The sequence below is a fragment of the Nicotiana tabacum genome, chromosome 19 (genome assembly GCF_000715075.1).
Source record: "Nicotiana tabacum cultivar K326 chromosome 19, ASM71507v2, whole genome shotgun sequence".
In the NCBI taxonomy this organism is placed as follows: domain Eukaryota; kingdom Viridiplantae; phylum Streptophyta; class Magnoliopsida; order Solanales; family Solanaceae; genus Nicotiana; species Nicotiana tabacum.
Window position 1 is genome coordinate 104,639,768 of NC_134098.1, and position 21,873 is coordinate 104,661,640.

General features: G+C 38.3%; 1 protein-coding gene across 1 annotated transcript in view; it reads left to right on the top strand.

The window, feature by feature from the left end:
• The first annotated feature begins 6,455 nt into the window (after positions 1-6,455).
• The window catches only part of LOC107803241 (CAAX prenyl protease 1 homolog), a 30,956-nt gene continuing 15,538 nt past the window's right edge, over positions 6,456-21,873 (top strand). The window contains exon 1 of the mRNA XM_075238355.1: positions 6,456-6,589. Within this exon, the coding sequence (XP_075094456.1) occupies positions 6,559-6,589 (31 nt within the window). The 5' untranslated portion in view covers positions 6,456-6,558. The remainder of the gene's footprint in view (positions 6,590-21,873) is intronic.

The following is a 21,873-nucleotide window of genomic DNA, read 5'->3' on the forward strand; positions in this document are numbered from 1 at the left end:
AATCTTCCCAGAGCTGTTATCCTTCGTGTCAATCTTTGTGCCTCTTTTTTGCTCGTGAGTATATCAGAAATTTCTTCAATAGCTTTGATCTGTGCAGGGTTTACTTCAATACCTCTATTAGATACAAGAAAACCTAAGAACTTACCTGAAGCTACGCCGAAGTCACACTTTTCTAGGTTCAATTTCATATTATAGCCGCGGAGGATCTCGAAGGTATTTGAAATATTTTGAAAATGATCTTCCGCTCGTGCAGATTTGACTAGCATATCATCAATATATACTTCCATAGTCTTTCCGAGGTGTTCTTGAAACATCTTGGTCACCAACCTTTGATATGTGGCTCCAGCGTTTTTCAAACCAAAAGGCATGACTTTATAACAATAAGTCCCCTTGTCCGTAATAAATGAAGTTTTTTCTTCATCCAAAGGGTCCATTTTTATTTGATTATAACCTGAATACGCATCTAAAAAACTCAATAGCTCATGACCTGCGGTAGAATCAATCAATTGATCTATATGCAGTAAAGGGAATGAATCTTTTGGACAAGCTTTATTTAGATCAGTATAATCTACGCAAACTCGCCATTTTACCGTTCTTTTTTGGAACTACCATAATATTAGCTAACCATTTAGGATATTTTACCTCACGTATTGAACCGATCTTTAAGAGGTTTTGTACCTCATCATGAATCACTTGATTTTTGAATGAACCTTGCTTCCTCTTCTTTTGCTTGGCAAGTACGTATGATGGATCTTCATTCAATTTATGAGTCATCACCTTCGGAGGTATACCTGTCATATCCAAATGCGACCAAGCAAAACAATCTGCGTTAGATTTTGAAAATTCAACTAACTTACCTCTCATTCCTGGGCTCAGCTTTGCTCCAATATAAACTTTTCGATCTGGCCATTGTTCGAATAGCACAACAGCTTCGAGCTCCTCAATTGTTGTTTTGATGTTTTCATTCTCCTCTGGTTCTTGAATTACATCCGATATCGAATCCATATCAGTTTGCTTTGATACATTTTCATATAAGATTTGATTTACTACGTCTTCCACGAAATCCTCATTTGTATCAATGCTTTCCTTGTGTGACTGCACCACTGAGTTAATATTCTTAGAAGTTTGTTGATCTCCTCAAATTTGTTGAATTCCCCATTTTGAAGGAAACTTAATAACTTGATGTAACGTAGACGGCACAACATCCATGTCATGAAGCCATGGCCTCCTAAGAATCATATTATAGGCCATGTCCGTGTATATTACTTGAAATTTCGTCTCTTTGATGACTCATTCCGCGAATTTAGTTAACATTATCTCACCCTTCGTAATAACGGTTGAATTGTTGAATCCAGATAAGGAATGTGCTTTTGGTATCATCTGGTCGCCAATTTGCATTTCGTTCACCACTCGCAATAAGATAATATTCACGGAGCTACCTGGATCAATCAAAACTCGTTTTACATTAGTATCATGTATAAGTAAAGATATTACTAGTGCATCATTGTGAGGAATCATTAAGCCATCCTCATCTACATCATCAAATGGTATACTATCTTCTTCCGAGGTTTGTCGAACTCGCTTTCTGTGGGTTACTGTGAATTTCGCCGTCTTTTTCGCAGTTGTGTATGTTACACCGTTGACTTCTTCTCCCCCGCTTATCACGTTCACTGTTCTCTTTGGAGATGGAGGTTTTGGAGGTTCTTGTATATTTTTCATGTAAGATTGTTTACCTTTCTTGCTGAACAGGTCTGACAAGTATCCCTGCTTCAACAAATATTCTACCTCACCTTGTAACAGTTTGTAATCTGATGTTCTATAGCTGTGGTCATTATGAAACTCGCACCAAAATCTGGATTTCTTCTGTTTGGGTTTGATCTCATTTCCTTTGGCCATCGCACCTTATCTCCCATACTCCTTAAAACAGCTACCAACTCAGAAGTACTGATATTGAAACTATAGTCTCCAATCCTTGCATTTGCGTTGGTATCCCCATCACGCACATATCGATCTTTTCTGAACCTAGATGATGATGAACCTGAATCTCTGTTCCTCAATCTATGGTCAGATCGTACATTTTCTGGCTTGGAATGTGCGTCTCGCCCTAAGGGTCCTATATAAGGCTCGTACCTATTTTTACCGGACCTCTTTTCAGATTCTGACTATCTCGATCCTGTTCTCTCATCAACCTTTGACTGAGCAACGATGTCTTCTTCAATCCGTAGCTTGGTACTATACCTGTTATATACGTCATTCTATGTTGTGGCAGGGAATTCTCGTAAGCTTTCTTTGAGCCTCATCGTGGCTTCTAAATTTTTTTCGTTTAGATTACTCGCGAATGCCATGGTTGCCCAATTATCATGTACTCTTGGTAGCATCATTCTTTCACGCTGGAATCAATCTACAAATTCTCTGAGCAATTCTGTATCTCCTTGCTTCACTTTGAAGATATCTTCCATTCTTTTTTCAACTTTTTGAGCCCCCGAGTATGCTTTTACAAATAAATCTGCAAGCTCAGCAAAAGAGTCAATAAAATTTTCAGGTAAAAGAGAATACCATGTTAACACCCCTTTCGTGAGTATTTCTCCAAACTTTTTGACCAACACTGACTCAACTTCCTGCTTGGTTAAATCATTGCCTTTTACTTCTGTGGTGAATGCAGTGACATGATTACGTAGATCGATTGTTCCATCATATTTTCGGATGTCATGCATTTTGAACTTCTTGGGAATGGGCAATGGAGTCGCGCTTGGTTTCCAGGGTTGATGCGAATATTTGTCGATATCCACTCCGTTAATCACAGGTGGTACGCCAGGTATTTGCTCGATGCGGTCGTTTTGTTCTTTTACCTATTTCTGCAAAGTTAGTAGTAAAGTTTATAAATCAGGTCTATTTGGTGTACCTAGTCTCCCATCACGTGACTCATTAGGAGTTCCCCCGTTTCCTGAATTAGCAAGCCATGAGCGTGGAATTTCCATAGTTGCAGTATTATTTGGGGTAAGAGTTGGTGGTACAGTTAACAGTCCCCTCACGAAAGCTTGGAGAGCATTATTCACGTGCTCAACGATCAACTGGTTCACAGCATCCTGCTCAACGGTCTGCTCATCTCCATGTTGTTCATTCGTGTGAGTAGCAGATCTTTCAGGTGTTCCTTTTCGAGAAGTGCGTGGAGATCCCTGAGGTAATAGAACTGGAGTTCCTTCTACCTATTGGTTGTTGTCATTGATAGTTGACATGATTTGGTTGTGAGAGAGAAAGATTTGGAAAGTAAAAAGATTATCAGATTCCCGGCAACGGAACCAATTTGTTTAACCAAAAAATAAGATTCTCGGTCAAAGCCTATTTTTAGAAGAACTCGAGTTACTGATAACCAAGAAATTCCGTACTTTCTCAATTATATGAAAGGAAATAAACGTGACAAGAAATATGGAAATAATTGATTGAAAACAAAATAAAGTAATTGTATTCCAGTAAGAATCAGAACGTGCCTTTACAAGTGAAATTCTCTTCCCTTATATAGAGGTTTACAAATATAACGTTTCATTCCTTTTATGTCTGAGTCATTATGAGAATTAATGACATTAAATGAACTATTATAATTGGCGATCGTAACTGGCCATGAAGATTCTGTAACGGTTCCGATTCTTCTTCCTCATTAATTGGAGGTTCGTGAATCTGCCCTTTTTATTGTCTTGATTCATTTCATCTGTGTCTCTTCATTGAACAATTTAGGCTCGAGAAACTGCGTCCTTTCATCTCGTGAGTGATTTGTTCGTACCTCTTGTAACTCGTGCATCTTTTAATTATTACACTCAAGTTGTCATCTTCTTAGTTATCCATGTATCATGCCCTGTCAGCCACATATAATTCCATGTGTATTATTTATTTTCTACCAAATACAGTTACCTGCAATATTAATATTGTGAGTGATACCTGTTACTGAAGGGGGGGGGGGGTCGTGATGCTTGACCGTTGCTGGTGCAATGCAAGTCCTTGCATTTTCTCTAACTGCCTCCATAGTGGGCTTGTTGAGGATACCGGTCAGCGTATTTGTCAGCCAAGCTTCGAGTAGCTTCTTCACCGCTGGTGGCGCCTCTTCCGCTATGGACGTGGAAGCTCCTTTACCGCAGGATGCTGTGATACTGCCATGAGGGAGGGGTTATCCACTTCGTCGGGGAGATGTGTTAGGCGTTACGCCTTCGCCTTCTGTTTCGGAGACCTCATTGATGGTGTTTAAGAGATTGGTAGTGAGATCGGCCACTGCCCTCATCCTTTCTTCTCCCTTACCTGCCATGTCAGATCTGAGTGTACAAGGAAGTAGGATTTTTTTTTTTGTGAACTGTGTCAGTTATAGATCTAGAAGAAACTAAATTTTAACTAGGTATCCCCACAGACGGCGCCAAATTGTTTGACAAACAAATGTAGACTTTTGATTAAACTAATTAATATTGTATGACGACGGGCTAAACCTAGTCAATAATAATAATTTCAGATCTATAATCGGTTAACACCAACCACGCAAGAGCAGTGTTGGGATAAGATTAAATGTGATGTATATTCAATGTTTCAAGATCATTAATGATGGGGGAATATCAAGCAATAAATAATGATAAATAGCATTAAAGTAAATAAGAAGAATGATTCACCCAATATTGAATGAGGTGGATGATTCTTCTTTCTGACAATGATGAATGCTACACAAATACTAGAATGTTGGGACCCTTCCTGGATCTAATGGAAAAAGTGTGGAATAGTAGACAATCTAATATCTTTAGAAAGGTAGTGATTGTCTTTAATCTAGAGAGAAAGTCTGTTTTTCAAAGAATGTTCTTATGAGAGAATACTACATATATCTCTCCCCTATCTCTTTTTCTATTTATATGGGACATTCCCCAGTCAACCCTAAAAGTACAGACACCAAGAATATTCAACCTGAATATTCTATTACAAAAATTAGTTGTTAGCACTCGACCTCGACTGTTATTGACTACTCGGCTACGAGCCCCGTTATCTACTAATTGATCTCGACCATATCGCTTTCTATGATATCGCTTCGTGTCAAATCTTAATGAAAGCAGATTTTGACCCATACATTTACTCCGTATCCTAAAGTTGCACTCTGCCAATTTAACTTCATAGCTGAAGCTATGATGTTTCAAAGGCCAAAGTTTAAATTTCAAAACTTCGAATCTGAAGTTAGGCTCTACCAAAACTAACTTTATATTCCAGGTAGTGGTGTATATCGATTGGTTGGTTCAGATTTCTTAATTCAACTCATAGCAACTGTGTCGAGTTTTTAAATCTACCTAAACAAAATCAACAAAGTCGGGTTTTTCAATCTAGTTTTTTCAAATATTTTTCTTATAAAGTCTTCATAGCACAAAATATATAACTTGTGCTCTAAATATTTCTTTAATCCTAGTAGAATATCACAATATAAGGTGTTCTCAAGCAAATAACACAAAATAATATGAGATAAGTGGTGGCATTATACTAAAATATTCAGCAATAAAGATAATAAAATTGTATAAAATAAATATTGCTAAGCTATAATAAAAATGAACATAATCTAAAAGTACTAAGTCATGCTAATATAAGTCGACTAATAAGTATTAGTACTAATTACATGACTAAACACTAAAAAAAACATTTAAATTATGTATTTTTACTGTCTAAACTAATACAAAGCTTAAATAAAAATATCTAACATTGTTGCCATTCCTAGTATTGAATTTAAAACTTTTTGTTAGCATTAGTATCGATTTGGTTTAGGTTTAGGTTATGTTTGAATTGCTAATATTTATGGTATATAAAATATATTGGACCATTCAAAAATTCTAAGTCCAAACTTGAAATAACATGTTAAAAGATAAAAACTATGAAAAAATTTAAGAAATATTTATGAATTATACAATAAATATTTTAATTTTTTGCGAGATCTTCCAATCTTTTCACAGAGGGTTTGGTATTGTGTCCGCTCTTTTAAAGAGCAGTGATTTACATGTAATGTCGGGTTATTTTGGTTTCGATTTGACTTTTTTTAGTTACAATCAAATTAATATGGTCGTGTTTTTTAAAACCAAATCAAATCAAATTGAATCATAGTCATTTTTTTTTCCGATTTGACTTGTATTATCAATTTGATACGGTTTATTCATTTTTTTTGTACACCCCTAGACCCATGTGTGAATTTGAACTTTGTTGGCTGAACTCAACAGTCTGAATTTGGAAAGTTTAGACCTGCGATTATTTTCAGACTAAACATTAAAATCTTGATTATGAGGTTGATTTAAGGCGGCAAAACATTAAAATCTTATATTTCGTCCAACTTTAAATAGGGCACTAGAAATGGCTATTTGTGCACTTCACCCCAGGTGTAAATCATCTGGTTATATCCGACCCATAGAACCATGTCGGTGACCCATACACTCCATACTATGACCCGACCCACTAAGCCGTTCTCTATAAATCACCAAACGAAAACTTCTCAGCATTACTATACCCTCTCTCTCTCTCTCTCTCTCTGTTTGCAGTCTCTAACCAACCACTGAGTTCGCAATGGCATTTCCTTACTTGGAAGCAGTTCTCGGTACGCCATCCTTTTTCTATCTTTCTACACCTTTTACTTATTCGCGTTATAGTGCCTCAGGTATTTAATGGGTATTGCACTTTCTGAACGGCTTTACTGTTTTTGAATCATTACTGATATCTATGCAATCTTTTTCTCGTTTCATGTTTCCATTTTTACTGGGTTACATTATTGCCTCTTCTTTCTTGGTATATATGTTTCGAAAATTTTAGGCCCTTGATCAAATATTTGTGGTATCTCTGTTCGACGTCTGTTTTGAAATAAATAGGCATTATAGGTTTTATTAGATTCTTTAACTTAATAATTTTCTTGAATTCGGTTAAAGGACGGTTGTTGCTTTCTTAGTCTACAAATTTGGTGCTTTATTAAATATTTGTAGTCTTTCTTAGTGTGCTTTAGAAAGAAATATACATGTAGGGGTTTTGGGTATCTCTAACTTAATATATTTCCTGAAGAAAATATCGGAATCTGTAAAAGTCTTGACATGTTTGATTCATTATTTGGTCAAACGATCCTTGCTTTTCTTATTCTAGGAGTTCAAAATCTCTGGGTTCTTGATTGAATACTTGTAACTCTCTTTTGGTTGCCTATTTAGAGAGAAATAGGCTTTTAGGGTTTTTTTTTTTTTTTGAAACTAATGTATTTTTTGAAGAAAGCATCTAGTCTGTAGAATTCTTGATTGTTTTCTATGCATGTATATGTGTACCTTTTTTTTATTTTTTATTTTTATCTCGGGGACAATTAATTAGCTATGATTCTTTCGTCTTTCTTAGTGTAGAAGTTCAGTTTCTATTGTAGGTTTTTGTAGCACCTCTGTTGTCTGTCTGTTTAAAAAGAAATTGGCATTTTGGGGTTTTGGTTATCTTGAACTCAATCTATTTCTACAAGATAGTATTGTAATTGGTAAAAGTCTTGACGTTTTCTATGCATGTATGTACGTACATTGTTCTGTCTTCGATTAGGTCAGGTCTTTGCTGGGAGGTTTTTCAGTTTGGTTAAAGATTTATATGTCAATATAAGGTTAAATGCGATATAGAGAATTTTTAGTTTTGGACCTTGTCTTAAAATTTGGGTATTAGAATGAAATAGTCCCAGATGAAGTAGAGCTGGATATGGACCACATAACTGACCCTTATAACTGACCCACCTCTTTTGGGATTAAGTTGTTGTTCTAAAGAGTCCTTTGTTTCTACCAATACTTAGAGTTTCTAATGGGTAAGCCTTTGTTTGAATATTTGTCGGGTGCTATGAAGATATTGATATACTTCTGTGAAAAGGTATGTTAATCTTCTTGGTATTAAATATGGGGAAAGGAAGGATACAGAGAAAACAATGCGGATGATAACCTCCCATTCAATCTTTGGGCTCCATTGGTTAATCTGGACTCTGGTTGTATACTAGCTCAAGGTCACGCTTCGAGCCTCAAAAACAACTTTCTCTTTTTTGTACTTCTTATTTTATTTTTGCACTTTTTAAATATTTTTTACCTTTTATTTTATTTTGTTTTAATTTTTTATAATTTTGGCCCAAGATGAATTAAATGGACTAACAGGAAGATTGAAACAACAAAGTTGTCAAATAATGCTAACATCAACATATCAGATTGCATCGAGTCCTGCTTCATTTGGCTAAAAAGTAAAAATAAAGTATTAATGTGCTCTGACTTGGGAAATGTGCCATCCTTATTTTTCTCTTTCTGACTCTCTCTCTCCGGCGACTCCTTTCTCCGGTATCTCTTCTTTTTATTATGGGAGGGAAAACCTTTTTCATTTAAGGGGATAAGTCATTTGAAATAGTTGAAGAAAAGTGAGGGTCCAGACAGATGGTTCCTTTGGATAGAACGTGGCCGGAGATTCACAAGCCAAATCAAAATCGACTAAGAAAATTTGAGATGGGTATGCGAGCAAATGCAACAAGCATCACGAGGTCAGGGGAAGTTATACAGAAGATGGGGGAGGAAGATTCAAGCCTTTATCTACAGGGTTTATAACTACAACAACTATGGCAGATATCTCAGAATCGAAACATGGGTCGGGGAAAGGAAAAAAGCTATCATCATGCCAGAGTCCAACTACAACTGGGGATGGGAAGATATAGCTGGGAAGATTTTACATTACTTGTTGGAAGCCACCAACTACAAATTCAGGAAATTTACAGATCTGCAAAGTAAATCTTTCTTGAATGCTGCAGAAATTTCACAATGGTCCATTTAGAAAGAAGGGAAAGATGCTAGAGTCTCATGCAATGTAACTAGTGATAGTTATCTCTCAAAGTGCCTGATCGGATGTTTCAATGACCTCTTCAGCTCCAGCCCGAATTCAGAAGTCATCCAAAAATAGTTCCTCTCTAGATGGCAAGTGACAACAAGTCTCAGAGTCACTCCTGTAGCCCACAACAAATTTCTATTCGAGCTTCCATCTAGGCAAGAAGCTCTTAGAGTTAAAGCGGGTGACTTGGTTTCGGGAACGGAAGGCATTTATCCTTGGAATGGTGGTCGCCGGAATCTGGGTCTTCTCCGGCGAAGAATAAAGCAGAGCAGAAATGGGTTAAAACTTTTGGTGTTCCACTGCATGGGTGGACAATGGACTCTTTCCGTCAAATTGGGGACTCGTGTGGTGGTTTTATTGATATAGATGATGACACGAAGAACAAATCTCACTTTTTCTGGGCCCGGATCTATGTAAAAAGCAAAGTTAAAGATCCACCAAAGGAGTTGGAATTAGGGATTGCTGAAACAAGATATAAAATCACGATCTTGGAAGATCAGATAACCCAAATAATCCCTAATGAAGGCGACACAACAACTGGTGAAGAAAAGAAGACGATAGAGGTCAAAACAGTTGCTCTGTCGGAGATTGCCTCCTCGAGTCACACAATAGAGACCAAGGAAAATCCACTGGTCCATAACACGGGAACCTGAGCCACTTTAATTCAAAATTGACTAAGAAGACCCAAGTCAAATCAGGTAACCCGTCTCGTACTAATGCCCCAATTGACACTTTTAGACATGGTAAAAAAGCTGGTTGCAATTTGGGCCAACAATTGGTCCAGTCTTACTATACAAAAGGCCCAAAGCATAAGCTCCACAAAAAGGCTAAAGTTGCAAAGCATAAGTGGCAAGCCATTGGGCCTTTCCTTGACCCATGCTCTAGCAAAAATAGCTCCTTTCTCCACGACAATTATTTTGACCCTCTCTGTGTCGAAATAGAAGCTGCAAAAGGATATAGAAACGAGCAGCAACTGCCGAACTCCGTATGTGAATCAGAAGCAGACGATGAAGCTGAGCCAATGACTATGATTATCCCCAGACCAATTTTGATGAACCCCATTGAAGCTGTAAGTAGTTCAGAAGCAGAATTTTCCTCATGCGATACTCTCTGTCGTCCATGGTACGATCCAGGTTCATCGAGTTCACAAACAATCAACTCGCCAGCAGTTATTGAGACCTCGAGGTGGACCATGATGAGGGCTTGCAAGGTATTTGGGCTAAATGTCGCGGGATTTGAACATGAGATTCTTGGCATGATCCTGCGTATGGAACAAAAGAGACAAGAACAAATCCAGTTACATAAATCCTCAATCAAAGGCAACAAAAATGGGAAGAAGAAGCTGACTTTGGAGTTAGAAAGACTAAAGTGGGGTATGAATTCTGATGGCAAGAAGGCAGGGGATAGGGATAGGTTCTCTAAAGCCTTTTCCGAACGAAGATCAAAATTTTAAGTTGGAATGTACAGGGCCTCAATGAGGCAGATAAAAGAAGCACAATAAAGTGACTAATTCACTAATGGAAAGCTGATATAGTTTGCAAGAAACAAAAGTTGAAGAATAGTCCCCATATTGGATTAGACAAGTTTGGGATAGTAGATGGGTTGAATGGGTGGAGTTAAATTCAATTGGGAGAAGTGGAGGTATCCTGGTACTTTGGGACAAAAGGTTGTGGATCAACAGGGGAGTCCAACAAGGGAGTCAAACAAGGGTCATACACTATTTCTTGCATGTTGGAAAGCACACAAGAAGATTTCAGATAGTGTTTCGCAGGGGTATATGGCCACATACAAACCCTGAAAGAGAGATTCTTTGGCATGAACTAGCAACTATCCGAGGTATTTGGGATGAGCAGTGGGTTATTGGGGGAGATTTCAATGTCTGCAGATTTGAAAGTGAGAGGTACAATTGTATTAGAAGGTCCAGGGCTATGAAGTCTTTCACTGATATTATACAAGATCTGGAAATCATAGATTTACCACTCCAAGGGGCACAATACACTTGGTTCAGAGGGGAAGACTCTTTGCAAGCTTCCAGAATTGATAGGTTCTTAATATCCACCGAATGGAATGACAATTTCAAAGCAATCAAGCAATTAGCCCTCCCAAGAGTTGTCTCTGATCATAGACCTTTGCTATTGGAATGTGGTGATTGGGGGGGAGCCAACCCCTCCTATTTCAAGTTTGAAAACATGTGGCTAGAAATAGATGGTTTCATTGAGAAAATCAAAGGATGGTGGCAAAGTTATACAATTAGGGGCAATCCAGAATTCATTTTAATGCAAAAATTGAGAAGATTGAAGGACATTTCAGATTGGAACAGGGAAACCTTTGGCCAATTGGAAGCACAGAAGAATAAGTTGCTTGAAGACCTAGCCTTACTGGAGCAAGCAACTGAGAATAGAATGATGACTTGGGTAGAAAAAGAGAAATCTTTGCAACTGATGCTGGATATACAACAAATGGCAAAGGTTGAAGAGATATCATGGAGACAACAATCAAGATGCCTGTGGCTCAAAGAAGGAGATAGGAACACCAAGTTCTTTCAGAAAATGGCAAATTCTCATAGAAAGAACAACTGCATAGACAAGTTGTTAATTGGGGAAGAAATCAGTGAAGACAAAGATGAAATCAAAGCAGAAATCCTAAGGTTTTATCAAGATCCGTACACTGAAAATGAGCAATGGATGCCTAGTGCTCTCTTTGAAAACCTGGCTAGCATAACAACAACTGAGAAAGTATGGTTAGAGAGAACATTTGAATAAGATGAGGTCTTGGCAGCAATTAATTCATGTGCACCAGATCAAAGCCCTGGCCCGGATGGCTACACAATGGCATTCTTTCAAAGAGCATGGGAGTTCATCAAAGCAGAAATTATGGGAGCTCTGAATTACTTTCATCAACATTGCTACATGGTCAGGTCTAGTAATGCTTCATTTATTGCATTGATCCCTAAAAAGAAAGGTGCAATAGAACTTAGAGACTTCGGACCCATAAGTCTCATTGGAAATGTTTACAAGATATTGGCCAAACATCTAGCTGAAAGATTGAAGACAGTCATCGGAGTTTAGTATCAGGAGAGCAAGATGCATTCCTAAAGAACAGACAAATCACAGATGCATCACTAGTAGCAAATGAGTTGCTAGATGGGAGGTTAAAGAGTGGGATTCCTGGCATTTTATACAAGCTGGATGTAGAGAAAGCTTTTGACAAAGTTAACTGGTCTTATTTACTAGCAATGCTGAAGGATATGAGTTTTGGTGACAAATGGATCAAATGGATTAGATTCAGTCTCACTACAGTTAAATACTCTATCTTAGTGAACAGGACTCCAGTTGGATTTTTCTCTCCACAGAAAGGGATAAGACAAAGAGATCCACTCTCTCCTTTTCTTTTCATCTTAGCCATGGATGGTTTGAGTAAAATGTTGGACAAAGCCAAGCAAATGCAGTGGATTGAAGGGTTTAGAGTGGGCAACAATGTAGCTAACTCAGTCACAGTGTCACACTTGCTATATGCTGATGACACATTAATTTTCTGTGGGGCAGACAAAATGCAGGTGCAATATCTAAACCTGACACTTCTCCTCTTTGAGGCTATCTCAGGGCTGCACATAAATATGCTGGAGAGTATGATCTATCCTGATAATTTGGTGGAAAATTTGGAAGAATTGGCTGATATTATGGGCTATGACATTGGCTCCTTTCCAATAACATACTTAGGTCTTCCGCTGGGAGCTAATTACAAAGTTGCTGAAGTTTGGAGTTATTGAGAATGTGGAGAAAAGGCTGGCTACATGGCAAATGCAATATCTGTCTATGGGTGGAGGCTGACACTAATTAATAGTGTTTTGGATAATCTCCCAACATACATTATGTCACTCTTCCCTATGCCAATTAAGATACAAAAGCAACTAGATAAGATAAGGAGATCATTCTTGTGGGAAGGCAACTGTGAAGGGCACAGATGAAAAATTTCATCTGGTGAAGTGGTCCAAAGTAATCATGCCAAAGAAGCAAGGTGGTTTGGGCATAAGAGATTTAGATAAACACAACAAAAGTCTGCTTATGAAGTGGTGGTGGAGGTATGGTCAGAGAACGACATGCTTATGGAAGGAGGTAGTTAATGCTAAATATGGTAAACAAGATCATTGGAGAACCAAGCAGAGTAGAGCACCACATGGAGTCGGTCCCTGGAAGCATATCAACAACCTGAAAAATGAATTCTTTCAAGAGGTGTCCTTCAAGATTAGGAATGACAATACTATAAAATTTTGGAAGGATAAATGCCTTCATAATGTACCCCTCAAAACATCTCACTCTAGCCTTTACCAAATAGTTAGTGAACCCAACTCCACAATAGCACAGAACAGAGCAGGAAACATATATTCACTTCAGGCGGAACATACATGACTGAGAACTTGGTGAACTCTTCGACCTGTATAGTATACTGGAAGGCTTCACAATAGGTACCAGACAGCCTCAGGTGGGGCAACTCCAGTAAAGGCATATATTCAGTGAAGTCAGGATATAACAAACTGTGTTCAGCTAATGAAGTGATTGAGCATTAGCCTTGGAAGCTGATATGGAAATCAAAACTCCCTACAAAAGTAATGTGTTTTGCTTGGACAACTATTAAAGATGCTATTTTGACCCAAGATAATCTATGCAGAAGGAACTTTCAGATGGTGAATAGATGCTACATGTGCAAACAAAGCTCAGAATCAGTAAATCATCTTTTCTTACAATGCCAGTGGCAGCAAATATATGGCATATATTCCTATCAGTTTTTGGATTAGCTGGGCAACTCCACAGAAATATAAAGGTAGTAGTGGAAAGTTGGAACTCTTGAAAAGTTAACAGGGCCATCAAGAAGATCTGGCAAATGATCCCAGCATGTATTTTTTGATGTATATGGACAGAGAGAAATAATAGATGTTTTGATGGCATTTCAACTCCCAACTGCACCCTGAAATCTAAGTGTTTGATGAATCTGTTCAGTTGGAGTAATCTAGCCCTTGTTAATGATGTAATTTCCATGTTAGATTTTATTAGCTCTCACTATGGCTTAAAAGCCAGTTTTTTGGTTTTGGTTTTGCTCCAAGCTCTGACCTAGATTTTTTGTATTAAAAGCAAACTGAACTTCTTTCTTGTACTCTTTGCATATTCTTGATGCCTTTAATGCTGAATCTTACTTCGTAAAAAAAATAAAAAATTTGGCGATTTGTTAGAGTTTGCTAAGAAACTAAGCTAGAATTCAATTTAGCTAGAGCCTACAACAACAACAAAAAAAACCCAGTATAGTCTCACAAGTGGAGTCTGAGGAGAGTAGTGTGCACGCAGACCTTACCTCTACCTTTAAGAAGGCAGAGAGGCTGTTTCCGATAGACCCTCGGCTCATAAAAGATAAAGGGAAGGGGCAATGACAAGCAAACCAATAAGAAAACCAAGTGAAAACACAAAACTAACATTAGGTAGTGCAATTAGAAAACCTATTACAATTAGAAAACCGAAACGAAGGCAACAACAAGTAATAATAGAAGTCTAGGAATACGAAAATACACGAAAGACACTAAGTGATGTACTAAAGCTACTGTAACAAATAAGGACATCGCTCAGCTACCTAACCTTCTACCTTAATTTCAGTGTTTTGGATAGCGAGGCCCCGCTTCACTGAAGCGAGAGGCGCGCAGCGATGCGCTCGCCTTTTTGATGTGAAGCGACAATTTATACAAAACATAAAATATTATATATATATATATATATATATATATAAAACTAAAAACTCAATAACTATAATATATTAATAAATATATCAATTCAAAAATTAAAAACTCAATAGATTGTCATAGTAGATTCATAAACTAAAGTCTAAAAGTCTAAAACAAGCAACATCTATTCTTCTTCAAGATTTTCAAATTCTAAAACTTCGTGAATGCTAGCATTATATTGGCTATCATCTTCTTCATCCTCGGAGTCTTCATCAATTAGGGACCGGCTTGAACTTGCTACTCCCTTTCCCTTGTAATTTGAACTTGAAGAACTCTCTCTAAGACCATAGATATTCTCCTCAACTCCAGCCGCCATAGAAACAATACCCCAATCAAGATCATCTCCTACATACACTTGTTCATCTTCATGATGTTGGGGGGCTCCAGTTAACCATTCATTTGCCTCGTCAATGTTATCCAACAAAATTGGATCAATGGTATCGCGAGCTTCATAACGTCGCCTCAATGTTCTATTGTATTTAATATACACTAGATCATTGAGACGCGATAGCTCAAGCCTATTCCTTTTCTTGGAGTGAATCTGCGCATAAATTGTTTAGATTAATTAATAGATACTAATAATAATACAATATAGAATATATTAATATAATAAATGTGCTTCTTACATGTTCAAGTACGCTCCAATTTCTCTCGCATCCAGATGCACTACAAGTTAGGCTTAGTACTTTGATGGCAAACTTTTGCAAGTTTGAAGTTTGATATCCAAATTGCATCTACCATTCAATTATAGAAAAATATTTTAAAATTTAATAAGTATAAATCAAATAAATTAAATTAAAGCTATAAGGATATCTATATTAAAGTTAGTTACCCGGCGACCTTATGTCTCTGGCTCTAATGGCCGCCCAGTGTTTTGGATAGCGTGCGGCGACAAATAGCGACGAGGGCCCGCTTCACCGAGGCGAGAGGCGCGCAGCGAAGCGCTCACCTTTTTGATGTGAAGCGACAATTTATATAAAAATATAAAATATTATATACATATAACTAAAAACTCAATAACAATAAGAGGCAACAGAACTCAAAAACCACCTAAAATGGGCAAGAATTAAAGTGAGAGGTGATGGAACCTTGATTCCTAATACAGTGAAAATAGAGGCTGAAGGTATCTTGTTCGAAATCCAAATCTGGGTTGAAGCTTCAGTGAGAACCAGAGCAGAGAGGAGACACGAAGATGATGGGAACAACCAGTGGGTAAAAGAAAGAGACTTTAACCAGCGGGTAAAGAGTGATAACCTAATAAAAGTGGGTGGGGCTCGAGATTATAAAATATTAAAAGGGCACGTGGGTTGTTCTGACCTAGCACAAGACCGGTCATGTGAGTCTTTTAAAAAGTCTGTGCAGAATTTCACTTTGGGCCCAGACTTTATGGCCCAAATAATTATTGAAGAAAAGAAACTTTCCAAGCCCAACCCGGTCCACAGATCAGATCCTATTAGAGACGAAATAACAGCGCTACATAGTGGCTATCTCAACAAAAAACAGAGCACTTCTCTGGCGAAGGAAACCTAGAAACAAAATACCAGCCACGATGAGAAAACAGAAGAAGAAGAGAAAGAAAAGAAGGAAGAGGAAGGAGAAGAAGGAAGGCAACAAGAAAGACAGCTAGTAGAGAAAGCCATTACAATTGTTTCGGATAATGACAATGAGGATGAAAACTCAGAGAACTATGACAATCTGCAAATGCATGCAACAGAAATTGACAAGCCCATGGAATGGGTAATTGAAGAAGCAGAACCCCTCAACCAGCAGGTCTTAGAGGAAGATGAAGATTTGGAGTTCGAAGTATCAATTTGGGTACATCAGAACATTATAAAATTGAGCAAGGAATTTGGGGTGGACTTCAGTGGATGTGAGCGAGAAGCACTGGAGTTGTTTACAAAAATAGACAGCAGAAGGCGGGCCAACAAAGGGAAAGCAGTATCACAGGTTCTACAGACACCAAAGAAAAAGGGAGCAAAGGAGCTAAAAGCTTTGGAAATTGGCAGTTATTTCAAAAGCAATGGGACTAGAAGTGGGGGGGGGGGGATCCACATTGATTAATTTTAATGATTGTCAACATCTTATCATGGAATGTTAGGGGGTTGAATAGAGTTAGGAAAATGAGACTGATTAAAAGCTTGTTACTTAGTTGGAAAGCAGGGATTGTATGCCTTCAAGAATCAAAGTTAGCGGGGGATATCAGGGAGTTAGTGAAGGAGTTGTGGGACAGCAGATGGGTGAAATTTGCCCAGTTAGAGGCTAGTGGGACCAGAGGGGGAATTATAATAATGTGGGATGGTAGAGTTTGGGAGGGGGAGGTGGGTTACATTGGAGCCCATACTATCACTTGCAAATCCTCAGGAAAGATTCAGGAGTATTCATGGCATCTATCAGGGGTGTGTGCTCCAAATGATAGATATAAGAGGGAGGAAGTCTGGTGGGAACTGGCAGGGGTAAGAGGTCTTTTTGAGGGGCCTTGGGTAGTTTGTGGGGATTTCAACACGGTGAGGTATCCATCAGAAAAGAAAAATTGCTCCAGAACTTCAAGGGCAATGATGAATTTCTCTAGTTTCATTGAAGACATGGAGTTGGTAGATATTCAACTAGCAGGGGGGGATTATACATGGAGGAAAGGAGATAGGCATGTGGCAACAACTAGACTGGACAGATTCTTATTTTCAGCTGATTGGAATGACAACTTCAGTAACATAAAGCAACAATTGGTGCAGAGAGTGAACTCCGACCATTCCCCAATAATGCTTCAGTCAGGCTCCTGGGAACCAACTAAGGCTTACTTCAAGTTCGAGAACTGGTGGCTACAAACTGAAGGGTTCATAGACAGAATTGAGGAATGGTGGAAATCTTTCACCTGTCAAGGAAGACCAGACTTCATTCTAGCCTATAAACTAAAAGCACTAAAAGCAAAGCTTAAAGATTGGAGTAAAACAATTGAAGGCAATCTAGTTAGGCAGAAAACAAGTATCCTCAATCAACTAGCAGAAATGGAGGAAGTACAAAAGCAAAGAGGCCTGTCTGAGGAAGAAATCTTCACAAAAGCATCATTGCCTATGGAACTTGAAGAGATTGCTAACCGTGAGGAAATAGCATGGAGGCAGAGATCCAGAGCCCTGTGACTTAAAGAAGGAAATAGGAATACCAAGTTTTTTCATAGAACAGCAAATGCCCACAGGAGATATAACCACATAGACCAATTGATTGTAGAGGGAGAGACATTCCAGAGCCCGAAAGATATCAAAAGGGAGATAATCAGATTTTACAAAAACCTATACACTGAAGAAGAGGAGTGGAGACCAACAGAATCAAGCAGGAATAAACCAATGATTTCACCAGAGGACAATTCAATGCTGCAGAACCCCTTTGGAGAACAGGAAATCTGGGATAGTGTCAGGGCATGTGCAGGTGACAAAGCACCTGGACCAGATGGTTTTTCAATGGTTTTTTTTAGCAAGTGTTGGAGTGTGGTCAGGGAAGATGTAGTAGCAGCAGTACTGAATTTCCACAGCCAAGGAGTCTTTGAAAAGAGTATAAATGCCACTTTTGTGGCTTTGATTCCTAAGAAGATGGGAGCCAAAGAGTTAAGAGACTTTAGGCCTATCAGCTTGATAGGTAGTATATACAAAATCATCTCCAAGTTACTAACTGAGAGACTCAAAAAGGTGATCAACAAGCTGGTGGACTCCCAACAGATGGCATTCATTAAAGGCAGACAGATCATGGATGCAGTCCTAATAGCTAATGAGTGCATTGACACAAGGAAATCAACTAAAGAGCCTGGGATACTATGTAAGCTGGACATTGAGAAAGCATATGACCATTTGAATTGGAAATACCTTCTTGACACACTAGGAAGGATGGACTTTGGAGAAAAGTGGATCAGATGGATAAAATTCTGCATCTCTACAGTAAGTTACTCAATATTGATCAATGGAGCACCAACTGGTTTCTTTCCTTCTCAAAGGGGGCTTAGACAAGGGGATCCTCTCTCCCTTTTTCTGTTCATTATTGCCATGGAAGGATTGAATGACATGCTAAAGGTAGCTCAAACAAAGGACTGGATAAAAGGCTTTAAAGTGAGTAGCAAGGCTGATAGTCACAAGAGAATATCACACCTACAGTATGCGGATGATACTTTAGTGTTCTGTGAAGCTAAAAGAGAACAAGTAAAGGTACTTAAGGTGATTTTCATTCTTTTTGAAGCAATCTCTGGTCTTCACATTAACTGGCAGAAAAGCTACATCTACCCTGTTAATGAGGTGCTGGAAATACAAAGTGTGGCTAACATTCTGGGGGAAAGAGTAGGGGAACTTCCTACTGTATACTTGGGGATGTCTTTGGGTGCAAAAAGCAAGTCTAAAGGTATATGAAATACTGTGCTGGAAAAATGTGAGAAGAAACTAGCAAACTGGAAGAATAAATACTTATCCATGGGGGGTAGACTAGTTTTGATCAATTCAGTCCTTGATGTTGTACCTACATATATAATGTCTCTGCTCCCAATTCCAGCTTATGTAGTAAAGAGAATTGATGCTTTAAGAAGGAAATTCTTGTGGGAAGGTAATAGTGAAAAGAAGAAGTTCCATCTGGTTAGATGGAATGATCTGACAATCAGCAAAAAGGCAGGGGGATTGGGAATAAAGAACCTGAGAGTGCAAAACCAAAGTTTGATGATGAAGTGGCTATGGAAACTGGCAGCAGAAGAACAAACCTTGTTGTCAGAGGTCATTAGGGAGAAATATGGAAAGGAAGGGAACTGGACATCCAAGCCAGTGAGAAATCCATATGGAGTCAGTTTGTGGAGATCAATCAGAAACTTACGGCCAAAAATGATCAACAAGTCAAAGTTCAAAGTGGGCGATGGTAGCAAAATATCACTATGGTATGACAATTCGCTAGGACAAGAAACCTTGAAGGAGCTATTCCCTGACATCCATGATCTGAATCAACAAAAAGAAGCAACTATAGAAGAGGTATGGACAACTCAGGGGTGGGACCTCACCTTCAGAAGAATGCTAAATGATTGGGAGATCGATAGAGTAATTGAATTCTATAGGACCTTGGAACAGTTCAGTGGTACCAGTGCTAGCCAAGATCTTATCATATGGCAAGGGAATGAATAGGGGAAGTACTCAGTAAAGAGTGCCTACAAGGAATACAATCTAACCAACAATCAGATTGGATGCTGGCCATGGAAGATGATATGGAAAGTTAAAGTTCCATACAAGGTTGCTTGTTTTACTTGGCTATTAGCTAAAGAAGCAGTCCTAACACATGACAACCTAACAAGAAGAGGATTCCAGATGTGCTTTAAGTGTTACTTATGTGGTGAGAAGGCAGAGACAATTAGTCATCTCTTTTTGCATTGCAGCTTCACTATACAGATATGTAGGATTTTTATCGGTCTAAGGGGAATTCCATGGGCAATGCCGGGAAGAATCCTTGATATTCTAGCTAGCTGGAATAAAGAGGGCTCACTTTCGAGAGACAAAAGAGAAATGGAGAATTGTCCCAGCTTGTATATGGTGGACAGTCTGGGAAGAGAGAAGCCAAAGATGCTTTGAAGAGAAATCCAACAACATTCAGAAGATAAAGATGAAATGTTTAACTCTTTTTTATTTCTGGTGTAAAGGAAAACTTTTGGAGGATAGTGTATCCATTTTAGATGCCTTAGACTCATTGTAAGAGAACAAGGCAGAAAAGAGCCTTTTTTGTATAGTTTTGTATGGGCACTTATATTGTAATTATGGGTGACTTCACAATTTTAGTGAAGTCTTTATATAAATATACAAATATGTTACCTTTTCAAAAAAATAAAAATAACAATAATATATTAATAAATATCATTCAAAAATTAAAGACTCAATAGATAGTCATAGACTCATAGTTGATAGTAGATTCATAAACTAAAGTCTAATAGTCTAAAACAAGCAACAAATAAATAAAGCTACTGCCTGAAAAAACAGAGCAACAAATAAATAAAGCTACTGCCTCTGCTCGGTTTTGAAAAACAGAGCAACAAAAAAAAATGAAGCTACTGCCTGACTGCCTCTGCTCGATTTTGAAAAACAGAGCAACAAAAAAAATTACAGCTACTGCCTCTGCTCGATTTTGAAAAACAGAGCAACAAATTGAAAAATAAGAGCTGAAAGAGATGATGGAAGAAATAGAGCAAAGAAAGAAAGAAAGAATAAGAAAAATAGAGCTTAAAGAGATGATGGAAAAAAGAAAAACAGAGCTGGGCTGAAAGAGAAGAAAAACAGCGATCACTGAAGAAAGAAGAAAGAAGAAAGAAGAAGAAAAAGAAAAAAGAAGACCAGCAATGGTGGTTGACCAGAAGAAGAAGAAAGTAGAAGAAGAAAGGAGAAGAAGAAGAAAAGAAAAGAAAGAAACATACCTAGTGAAGAAGGGGTCGCTGATGGCTGACGATGGAAGAAGAAGAAGATGTGAACCCAAGCCCTAATTTTGTCGCTGAAGGAGAACTGGAGAAGAAGGGTCGCTGCTCGTAAGAAGTGATTTCACCCAAGCCCTAATTGCGACTTAAGTGCCTTTTTTTTTTTTTTTTTAAATAGTGACGCTACGCTCGCTTCTCGCCACACTGTCGCCTCTCGCTACACAAGCAGAGGCGACCGCTATTTTGAATCGCAACGCAACAGGCCCTCTGTAGCGACACACGCTCGCCTCGCTACATGCTTTTAGTGCTGTAGCGAGCGCTATTTATAACACTGTGGCCGCCTGTAAACCAAATAGGCCATCTGGTTGTGAGTACCTACCAAACTCCTCTCCTATTTGATCTACCATCGCTGAATCGGGGACCAACTTCTCAAGACATTGATGGTATCCAACCCACACCTTTGAATCCAAAGTGTCATCTCTAGTGTTCTTGTAAAATAATCCTCGGTTCAGAAGATGGCCTGCTGCATGCAAAGGTCGATGGAGTTGATTCGACCACCTGCTATCAATAATCTCAAAAACTTTCTTATATTTCCTAACATCTCCCTTAAATGACGCTTTAATGGTCTCTTTGGCTCTATCCATAGCTTCATAAAGATAGCCCATTGGTGGTTTTCTCTCCCCATCCACCATACGAAACACCCTAATCAAAGGACCACCAACTTTAAGAGCCCGAACGATATCATTCCAGAATGATGGAGAAATAAGAACTTTGACAGTTTCTTTCCCCGCAGCTTCCTTTGCATATCTATTATCTTTCCATTCATTTGAAAGAACTAGCT